We start from the raw sequence: 10,815 nt of genomic DNA, 5'->3' as shown, positions 1-10,815 counted from the left end.
AGAGAAGTAAAAAAGAAAAAGAAAAAGAATAAATAAACTGAAGAAAACAGAATAAAGAAACAGGAAAAAAATGAAAACTGGCAAAGAGGAAAAAAGGAAGAAACCGGTTTAGGGAATATTCTAGAAGGTTCCCAAAAAACGGTTTGCCTTTTTTGTGTAACTCAAAACCGGTTTGCCTGGGATTGCATTAACTCGCAAAGTAGGCCGGCCCATCGCGTGCAGCTACTCCCGCGCTTCAGCGGCGGCACATCTCCTTAGAGCAACTAGTTAACGACCACTCCTTCGGGAGCCTCTCAACGATCCGCGTCACTTGGCGCGCTCTCAGCCATTCGCCATGTGTCGCGCTCTAGGCGCTCGCTCCAGATTTTTTTTATTTTTCTGCACGCGTTTTCGGCTTTTTAAATGGTTTTTTTTATATTTTGGTTTTTCACCGGTCTTTCTTAGCTTTTCGATCAAAAAATTTCAAAAAAATATTGCGCGAAAAACGTGTTTTATTTTATTATTATTTTCCTTTCGCGAGAGTCACGGTTTTATTTCCGTGAGAGGCGCGGATGTGCTTTCGCGAGAGTCACGGCCGTGACGGTTTTCGTGAGAGGCGCGGATGTCCTTTCGCGAGAGTGACAGTTTTGCTTCCGCGAGAGGCGCGGGTGTGCTTTCGTGAGAGTCATGGCCGTGCCTCTCGGAAATGAAAAAAAACATGTTTTCCTTTTTTTTCCTTTCACGAGAATCACGGTTTCGCTTCCGCAAGAGGCACGGTTGTGATTTTGTGAGAGGCACGGGCGTGCCTCTTTCGAAAAGAGAAAAAACCTATGCTCCCGGTTCGGTTTTTTCGTGAAAAAAAGTTCTTCAAACCTGTTAACATGGAATCTAGTTTTTAAGATCTTGACGCGAGAAATCCAACGGTGAAAGCGGTTCGAGATTTGGACACACAGTTTGAGAGATAAAACGTTTTGAATAAGCAGGTCTATGAAAAAAAAGAAAAAACCCTCAGGTTGCGACAAGTGGCTCGCTTCGTGTGCGCCACTTGTCGCAACCTACGGAGTTTGAGTGATCTTTGTAACGAGTACTCCTCAACTAGTGATTTCGACATCTCCTCGACGCACGCGAGCGTCAAATAGGGACGACGATACCTCCTATATAGCGCGTGGGGTGACCCGAGTCGCGCTAGCCCCCCCCCCCCCCCCCCCCCCCCCCGCGCCTAGTTGGGCCTCGTTTTTTCCGTTATAGTTTTTGTAATGTTCATTTTTATATTTTCTGTTTCTGTTTTATTCCATATTAAAATAATTCGGGATTGCATCTAAAACTCAAAACATTCTTAAATGTCGTAAAAACAGTTCTTGAACTCAAAAAAAATTGCGATTCAAAAGGATGGACATTTTTTCAGTTTTGATGAACATTTTTTTCACTTCATGAAAAAATAATTGAAATAAATTAACAAATTTTGAGTTTGACCAACATTTTTTGAAAATGATGAACAAAGTTTAAATTTAATGAACATTTTTTAGGTCGGTGAACAATTTTTCTATTTTTGGTGAACGTTTTTTCAATCCAATGAACAAAAAAGTTGAATTCAATGAACTTTTTTTTAAAGTGATGAACAAAATTTGAATTTAATGTAAATTTTTTGAATTTTGGAGAAAATTTTCTGAATATGTTGAACAAAAAATTTGAACTTGATGAACATTTTTTTAATATGGTGAACAAAATTTGAATTTAATGAACATTTTTTCCAAATTAGTAAACAATTTTTGAATTTTGGTGAACATTTTCTAAATGCGATTAACAATAAAGTTGAATTCTATGAACATTTTTTGAAATTGATTAACAAAATTTGAATTTAGTGAACAAAATTTTTTGTGAACATTTTTGAAATCCATGAACAAAAAAATTGAATTGGATGAACATTTTATGAATTATTGAACATTTTTCTTCAAATGCTGAACATTTTTTGAATTCGATGAACGAAAAAGTGTTCATGAATTTGAAAAGAAAAATTTGCAAAAGAAGTGAAGAGTAAAGAGGAAAACATAAATAAAATGAAAGGAATAGAAAAAAAAAGGGAAAACGAAAGACGAAAGATGAAAAAGGAAAAAAGAAAAAATGGGGAAACTCGTGCCCCACATGGACTGGCCAGAAAGGAGCCCGGGAGAGCTGAGGGGTACGTGCCACGGTGGTAGGGGGCGCCCACTGCACCATATAGGATCGCGCAGGGACCACCATGTTTCCCACCAGGATTTCCTATTTAAAACATTTTGCGTCAAATTGACGGAGGTTCGCAGAGGCGAGCGACGCGCAGAGCTAAGTGGGCTGGGGCCCATTTAGCGGTTGCGGGCGGCTAGTTTCTCCTGGTGTTGGGAGCCTTCGAGAAGGTTCCCGGAACCGGCTTTCTTTTTTCCTGTTTGTTTTTCGAGGCTGGTTTTCTTTTAGGTTTTTTTTTTCATTTTCCCATTCCGTTCCTTTTTTTTTTCGTTTTCATCTTTTCCGTTTCTTTCTTCTTTCTTCTTTTTTTCTTTTCTTTCCTTTTTCTGTTTCTTTTTCAAAAATTCGCACACCAAAATGTTCAGAATTCAAAATTGTTTCTCAAATTTGAAAATATGTTTGGAGTTTTCAAAAAATTCTTCGTGTGTTCGAAAAAATGTTCATAAATTGAAAAAAATGTTCACGTTTTCATAAATGTTTCCAAATTTTAAAAAATGTTTGCCTTTTTAAAATGTTCGCAAAGTTTTCAGAAAATGTTCATGTTTTCAAAAAATGTTTAGAAATTTCAATGACAATTCACCCTTTTCAAGATAATGTTCGTAATTTGAAAAAAAATGTTGGTCTTTCTGAAAAATGTTCGCGCTTTCAAAACCATGTTCATCTTTTTGAAAAATGTTCGCACAAGCAAAACAATTTTCATCTTTCCGAAAAATGTTCGCACAATCAAATCAATGTTTGCAGTTTTCAAAAATGTTCACAGAAATCAAAATATGTTCAAAATTTTCAAAAAAATTTGTGTCTTCAGAAAAACATTCAGTTTTTGAAACGTTGCATATATATTTTTCAAAGTGTTTATGCTTTCAAAAGAAAATTCGAAATTTGAAAAGTGTTCATTTAAAAAAATGCATTAGCTATTGTACTCCTACAGAGTCGTTTTACTTTCCTACAGTATGTCCGTACGAGTAGATAGTTCTTAAAACTATGCGTTGCCTGTATGTCATCAAAGTTGGTGTCGTCTGTTTCGCAAAAAAAAAGTTGGTGTCGTCTGTTGGCTATCGTCGCGCGATACAGTGCAGTACTAGGCCAGCCCAGGCCAGAACGCGACACATAGGAGGTCTCCCTCCCACCAACAACACCTCCCCCGCCAGAACCACGGACTTTGCTACATAAAGTTCCGTCGGCTCAGTCCGTGTGTCTAGCATTTTCGTCAGAACCATCCTACATACGTTCCATTTCTCCTCTCCTCTCCTTCATAGGAATGTCTACGTTTTTTGGTAAAAAAAAAAGAAGGAATGTCTACGTTTTCCAGGAGAGCATTCCCTCTGTGCTCCGTAGCGTCCGCCCATGTCTCCTTCACTCACCCCACCACAGACGCCTCTATCGCTAGAACCAGCATTTCTCCTGTCCTCTCGTCCATCGATTTGCCATGTTTAAAAATCTGATCTCAGATTTGTAGCGGAATCAAAAAAATTGAGGCAAACCGACTAGAAAAAATGATGTTACAGATATATGCCCTATGTATATTCGCGCGGGGGTGGGGGGCGGGGAGTAAAAAGAAAAGGACGCACATACTCTATGCGAGATGGGTTGTTTTGGCGGCTCGTGTGAGAAGCCTGCTGAGACGGATCCTTCTGGGGCCTGCATTCATTTTCCAGGCGGGCATTCCTCCGTAGTCTGTAGCATCCGCCCATGTCTCCCACCAGGATTTCCTATTTGACGCATTATGCGTCAAATTGACGGAGGTTAGCAGAGGCGAGCGACGTGAAGAGCTCAGTGGGCCAGGGGCCATTTAGCGGTTGCGGGCGGGTAGTTTTCTCCTGGTTTTGGAACCTTCCAGAAGGTTCCCCGAACTGGTTTTCTTTTTTCCTGTTTGTTTTTCAAGGCTGGTTTTCTTGTAGGTTTTTTCTTTTTTCCTTTCTATTTCTTTTTTATTTTCGTTTTTATCTCTTCCGTTTGTTTCTTCTTTTTTCTTTTCTTTCCTTTTTCTGTTTCTTTTTCAAAAATTGGGAAATTTAGAAAATGTTCAGAATTCAAAATTGTTTCCCAAATTTGAAAATATGTTTGGAGTTTACAAAAAAATGTCATGTGTTCAAAACAATGTTCATAAATTGAAAAATATATTCATGTTTTCATAAATGTTTCCAAAATTTAAAAAATGTTTGCCTTTTCAAAATGTTCGTAAAGTTGAAAAATGTCACATTTTCAGAAAATGTTCGTGTCTTCAGAAAAACATTCAGTTTTTGAAATATTCCATATATATATTTTCAAAGTGTTTATGCTTTCAAAAGACAATTCAAAATTTGAAAAATGTTCATTTCAAAAAATGCATTAGCTACTGTACTCCTACAGAGTCGTTTTACTTGCCTACAGTATGTTCGCACGAGTAGATAGTTCTTAAAACTATGGGCTGCCTATATGTCATCAAAGTTGTTGTGGTCTGTTGGCTATCGCCGCGCGATACAGTGCAGTACTAGGCCGGCCCAGACCAGAACGCGACACATAGGAGGTCCCCCTCCCACCACCGACACCTCCCCCGCCAGAACCACGAACTTTGCTACATAAAGTTCCGTCGGCTCAGTCCGTGTGTCCAGCATTTTCGCCAGAAGCCCAGAACCACCCTACGTATGTTCCATTTCTCCCCTCCTCTCCTCTCCTTCATAGGAATGTCTACGTTTTTTGCTAAAAAAAAAGGAATGTCTATCTATACTACTATTAAACAAGCAAACATGTTCAGGGGCGGACAAAAACTCTGCCAATGAAACGTCCCGCGCCCCGCGGCCCGCGTCCACCCAATACATCGCTTCCCTTACCTAAAAAAAATCTTCCCGAAGGAAAATACAATCCGAACGTGCAGGACCCATGGTTAGCGATGGAAGTTAGGGTTAGGGCGCTGCCGCACTGCCCCATACCTTCATCCGCCATCCGTCCTGCTCCCCCTCCCACCATCGCTCTGCCGTCGCCCCCATGTTCCACCCGATGCGCCAGCACGACGCGCCCGGCAGGCCGGTCTTGCCTTGCCGTCCACCCACACATCTCCTCCCTCGGATTCTGGCGAGCTGCGGCGGCAACCACGGTGAACTGCCATGGGTGCAGCTAATCCGAGCTCCAGTTGAGGCAGGTCAACCATGTCTCCACGATGGCGCGGGCCAACCTGGTGGTGCCGGACGCTGCTAGTCTCGGCCGTCGCGTGATTGTGTGGATGACGCTCAGCATGTCCCTGTAAGCGTCGGCTACTGCTGCTCTCCGCCCCCATGTAATTATCCAATGCTAGAAACTATTTTTTTGTCCAGACCGACCTGCTCTTCAATTCTCGCTGGTTTGTGGTTTTTAGACCCCAACCAATCACGGTTAGTGCTAATGGAGAAGAACCTGTTGTTCCTGGAGACATGGCAGGCACTCCACCATGCTACTACCATTAGTCTCATCTGTGACGAGCTGGTGAACACGTGAGACATGACATGTCTGATTCCAGTTGTGCAAAGTCTGCTTGTACGTTATCAGTCCTGCCCCTAGCAATATAATTTGTCTGTTGCCTCAACAGCTCACACTTCTGCAAGTCATTACATGCCACCTATTAGTATTGTAGAAAGTACAACTGAATTTGATAATTGGATCAATATCAAATGCAGCTGTCATGCACCTCCTTTGTTTGAATCTGAAATTCTATTAGAAACATGATGGTGTCGTGTTTTTGCAGTTCTTATGCCATCTAACGAATTTTTTTCCCACATTTTATTTCAGATGCTGCAACCTTGGTCTATCCTTCACTCGATTCTTGAAACTGTTTGCGTTTTCTAAGTAAGTCTGGCACACGAGGTGCCCTCATGGGTGTAGATTTATCCATATTTAAACACAAAATTGATGTACTACTTTTTTTTTCTTAATTGTATTCAGTAAGGATTACTTTATTCATACATTGTTGGCATAAAATTGATGCTCAATCTTGTGGCAGACTTCCTACATTAGGAGACACTTGCCCCAGATCCAATTCGTCGATGGAGTTAGAACAATTCCGTACAACAGAGTCTTAGGTAATTTATGTTCTAACCATGTTATTATTATTGGAAAACCAAATACGGATGCTTAATCTGAGCTATGTCTCACCCCATTTCCTCTAGGTCTCTGCCAATTATTGTTTGTCTTTTGAGGTGAATGTAGCTGCCGGTCATGCTTTAACCACACGTCAATTGCAGGAGTGCGACAGCGCCATCCTGTTCCACAAACCATGTGAAGAATGATGGGTGGTGTAATCCCATGCTAGCTAGAGTGCTAGACAGATTTAATAAACTCTTTCGAGCTCATCTTTTGGCCTGAAACACAACTAAACTGCCCAGTAGTGAGCAATGATTAATAAAACGGAGTTCATTTGATCCATCTGATAAAAATAACTATTGGGGAATAAGAATGAAAACTAATCACGTGTTGTTTCTGCAATGGAATTCAGGTATACCCTCTCCTCTATTTATTTGACTGTTGTTAGATTGGTTCATCTTGGTCTGATGTGTTAATGGAGTTATTTCTTTCCTCACATGACCCCTTTCAATTGGATCACTTCTCCTTGTTTGGTTACTCTATATTCCCTACATATATCTTTATTATGTTCATCGAGACTTTAGAGTAAGACATTTATTTTGTTCATATTACCTTCAAGGTAACATGGTACCTACAACGCAGGGGGCTAATGGCAATCAGTTCTAATTTCTAAATATAATTAAGTGTAAGCTTCTCTGTTGTTTGTACTGCAGCCGTGACGATTAGAAGTTCAGGACCCCACTATAGGCAGGAAAAAAGATTAATCTTGGTAAGATAGAGTCTTCTGATCACAATCTTACTTTTTTGTTAGTGCATCCATTACTTTCTATTGAAAAATGCTCAATGGGCTAGGGAGTGGACCCTTTTAGTAAGTTATATGTATAATTGGAGATTACTTGATTTTCTCATCGTTATCTGGTTAGTTATCCCTCACAAAATCAAGTGATAATATATGCAGCATGTATAAGACTAGGAGTATTGGATGGTTGTGATTCGGGAGCGAAAATACTTCACACACGACAATTGCTCTCACGATTCTAGGACGATGGCTTATCCAACAGTGCTGTGCAGTTTTGCCTTTCCAGTGGACGGTGGGATATGCTGTGTCGTCTTGAAATCGTCCCGAGGGTGTCGTCTGTATATCAACGCTCATTCGGGAGTGTGTATTTTGAACGAAGTTTATGGTATGTATAGGGTGATAGATAGGTTGGGTAGGAACTTCTGCTCTAATTTACTATGGTTGTAGTTAAATTAATTTTTGGTTGAATCGTGTCTTTCGCACTGATCTTAATTTACTGGATAAATTATACAATAAAGTGGTTTGTGATTTTTTGGTTTTACACTATCCATCGTAATACAGAACTTATTATTCGCACTTCAACTTCCCGTGTAGTGTTAATCAAAATCAATTTGAAAATGCAATAAAATTCTATATGTTCTATATTTTTTTCAAACATGAGCATTGCTGGTTAATAAATTGATTTACATTAATTTCTGGAAAGGGGACCGCACACATGTCCTGGTGCTAAAAGTTTCTAGAAAGGGTTTATGTAATTTTGGTAGTATAAAAGTAACCCAAGTTCTTTAGTATTATCCAGAGCTAGGATATGTAAATGTATAAACACAGGGTAGAAGGTCAGTCAATTTGCAGGGTCTAACCTTGTAGTGCTGCTATTTGTCCCAACCATCTAATACTCATAACTAACTTCATTGCCTGCATTGTTAGGCTAAAATATGGAGCCACAAACGGAGCAATTACTAACCATCAGTTCACATAAACGCAATCTTACCTGAAGTTACAGAGTAGTCAAGGATGATATACTGATATGCCATGACCATCTGATAAGAAGAAAGCAGAATACCTAAAGAAGGAATACATATCCTGCTAGCAAGAGAAAGTTGTGGTGGCCCGTGAGAATATCGATGGACCTAGCTGAAAACCCCAAAACTTTATTTCTCCATATATATTTTGCCTTCTAAAGAGTAGTTATTGCCAATTGATTGTCAATAGAATGTCTAGATGCATGAGTATTTGACATCTGCGTTTGTTCTGATCTATAGAAGCAGTGGAAATAATACTTTTATCATTCAGTGAGAAATAACTAAATTTTCATGAAATCTCCATATCTTCAGTAATTTGCTCGCAGGAGAGCGATGACTGTGGCAGCAAGCTCGCTAGGGATGGAGAGCACTGCACAGAGAAGGAAGGGAACGTGAATGGAATTGGGCATTGGTATAGTGTCAGTTTCGGTCAGGCTGCCCACCATGTTTGGTGTTTCAGCTGAAACACCATAAAGCTATTTAATTATTCATGTTTATTTATCTTTCATCTGATCAAATTAAAATGTCTAATCAAAGTTTTGTAATCACATAGGTGGATTATATTGGGGTTTATGGATAGGAATATTTCATTTGACTATTTTGAGTATGTATATTTCACTCAAAATTGCCACCATTGTTCTTTGTGGACCAATTCTGATTAATACTTGGCAAAAGCATATTAGACTATTATTTTATAATTAATTCTGATTACTATATTTTCGGTAATTTGGAGTACTACCTATTTGGCAGTAATATATGACACACTTCAGTACAAAATTATTTACCATTTTAGTGGACTCAGAATTGAATGATGATATGGTGAGAAGTAGAAATATGAAAGTGATGAGCACAACAGTGAACACTTATATCGTGTGATTTTGGACAGCCGTCCTAGAAGAGGTCACAAGACCAAACACATCTTGTAACACGAACTCCTAATACCATCAGTGGTGACCTGTCACAAACAGACAAATGCCAGCTTAGGTCCTGTTCGGATCCACTCCACTCCACAACGCTGCAACTCCCTGGAGTCGACAGAGCAGAGCAGAGCGATCTGTAGATGGAAATCGCAGAGCTGGGAATGAGCTGCTCCGTAGATCCTGGAAACGAAGGAGTTCGTCAAATTTACAGCACACTGCCATCGATAAGTGGCGTACCCATTCGTTCACGTTATGTCTCGTGCCTTTTCTGTCCTACCACATCTTGAGCTAGAGCTCGCTTGGAGGAACCGGCGCGTAGGATTTCCTGGAGCCAATGGATTACCGAACAGGCTCGTAATAGATGAACTTTACTACTTATTGTCTATATTATAGACGTGCGTTGCACGTGCATATTTACTAGTGTTTTCAAAGATAAATGTTCCGTGCTCCGTAGCGTCCGCCCATGTCTCCTTCGCCCACCCCACCACCGACGCCTCCACCAGAACCCTCCTGTCCTCTCGTCCAGCATGTTCCGATTCACTTCTCCCACTGGACGGAAGGCGAAAAGCCTTCTTTCCTCCTCTCCCTCGCGCCGCCCACGCCTCTCGGCTACCTCCGACCGTTGCTTCCCTTCCCTTGGTCACCGTCGCTTTCGGCCGGTTCCTCGGGTTGAACGGGCGGCGCTTTAGCTGTAGAGCACGTGAAAGGTCGTGGGTGCCAACCAGCCCCCACGTTCCCACCCGATTAGAAAATCCCCTCCCTGCTTTCCAACGCCACCCACCGCCGCCCGCCGCCGTCAACGACGCCAAACGCGCCTTGCTTCCTACTCCAAGATCCCACGCTACATATAAAGAGCACCCCTCTGCTAGTTGGCAGCCAGGCTAGCTCTCTCCTTCGTCCTCGCAAGCATCGCACCAGATCCACCGGTAGGAGCTAGCGAGCAAGGGAGATCCACCTAACCCACCAATGGCGGCCGCTGCTTCCTCCAGCGCGTGGAAGGCGAGGTGGCTCCGCCCCGAGGTACGCACCGCCCCCATCCCATGTCCCTTCATTTCATCTGATATAGCTAGCTTAGTTTAGCGATCTAGCTCGCCTGGTTTGTGGTGGCCATGGTCTCACGACGGTAGCATGTATGGTCTTGGCAGGCGTACCCGATCTTCGCGGCGACGGGCGTGGCCGTGGGGATCTGCGTCATGCAGCTGGTGCGCAACATCACCACCAACCCCGAGGTCCGGGTGACCAAGGAGAACCGGGCGGCCGGGGTGCTGGACAACCACGACGAGGGCCGCCGCTACGCGCGCCACCCCTTCAGGAGGTTCATCGACGGCAAGTCCGCCGAGATCATGCCCGGCATCAACAGCTTCTTCACCGACCCACCAAAGAACTAGACCTGGTCGCCGTCGCCGGAGACCTCTTGTCCAAGCCAAGAGGAAGGAAGGAATTCCTCCGCGAGATTTTTTTCCCTTCTGAAGGAATACAGGAATACTGTTGTTGTTTTTCCTCGAATTCAAGTATATTATTCGCCATGACTAATTGTCTGGCTGTACACCATTGATTGTTGTGATCATACACACAAAACTCGGCCTGAATAATCCCTATATGTCTTGAGGAACTATGCGTGCGTGTGCCTTTCTCTATCATCACATTCGCAATTTGTCATGGCCGTCGACGGATTGTTCAGTCTGATTGTTGGCACCATTTTAGTTTGTGCTCGTCTTCTCCGTAGAAACTAGCCAAGCCGGCATGCAGGCTCTTTCCTCGCATGTTTGGTCAACACAGAACTCGACAAGGCATTGGGCACCGGCCTCCTTTCTTGGAAGGTGTCAAAGTAGTGCGCAACACG

The 10,815-nt window shown here is 42.2% G+C and overlaps 1 protein-coding gene and 1 long non-coding RNA gene across 2 annotated transcripts; both read left to right on the top strand.

The window, feature by feature from the left end:
- Positions 1 to 5,907: 5,907 nt before the first annotated feature.
- Positions 5,908 to 8,807, top strand: LOC141021870 (uncharacterized). Its single transcript, XR_012182931.1, has 3 exons — positions 5,908 to 6,230; positions 6,393 to 7,000; positions 8,365 to 8,807. It is a non-coding gene; the product is annotated as an uncharacterized lncRNA (long non-coding RNA).
- Positions 8,808 to 9,697: 890 nt separating this feature from the next.
- LOC109761983 (uncharacterized) lies at positions 9,698 to 10,587 on the top strand. Its single transcript, XM_020320794.4, has 2 exons — positions 9,698 to 9,992; positions 10,118 to 10,587. Exons 1-2 carry the CDS (start codon positions 9,939 to 9,941, stop codon positions 10,358 to 10,360), a joined length of 297 nt encoding a protein of 98 aa, XP_020176383.1. The 5' UTR covers positions 9,698 to 9,938; the 3' UTR covers positions 10,361 to 10,587.
- The last annotated feature ends 228 nt before the right edge of the window (positions 10,588 to 10,815 follow it).

The sequence above is a fragment of the Aegilops tauschii genome, chromosome 1 (assembly GCF_002575655.3).
Source record: "Aegilops tauschii subsp. strangulata cultivar AL8/78 chromosome 1, Aet v6.0, whole genome shotgun sequence".
Classification (NCBI taxonomy): domain Eukaryota; kingdom Viridiplantae; phylum Streptophyta; class Magnoliopsida; order Poales; family Poaceae; genus Aegilops; species Aegilops tauschii.
The sequence above is the reverse complement of the archived record's forward strand: the minus strand, read 5'-3'. Positions and strand labels throughout refer to the sequence as shown.

What these genes read in the sequence shown, in the direction of transcription:
- LOC109761983 (XM_020320794.4), top strand. Translation starts at nt 9,939, where the DNA reads ATGGCGGCCGCTGCTTCCTCCAGCGCGTGGAAGGCGAGGTGGCTCCGC. An exon ending in CGAGGTGGCTCCGCCCCGAG is followed by an intron (nt 9,993 to 10,117) that starts GTACGCACCGCC and finishes TGGTCTTGGCAG; the next exon opens with GCGTACCCGATCTTCGCGGC.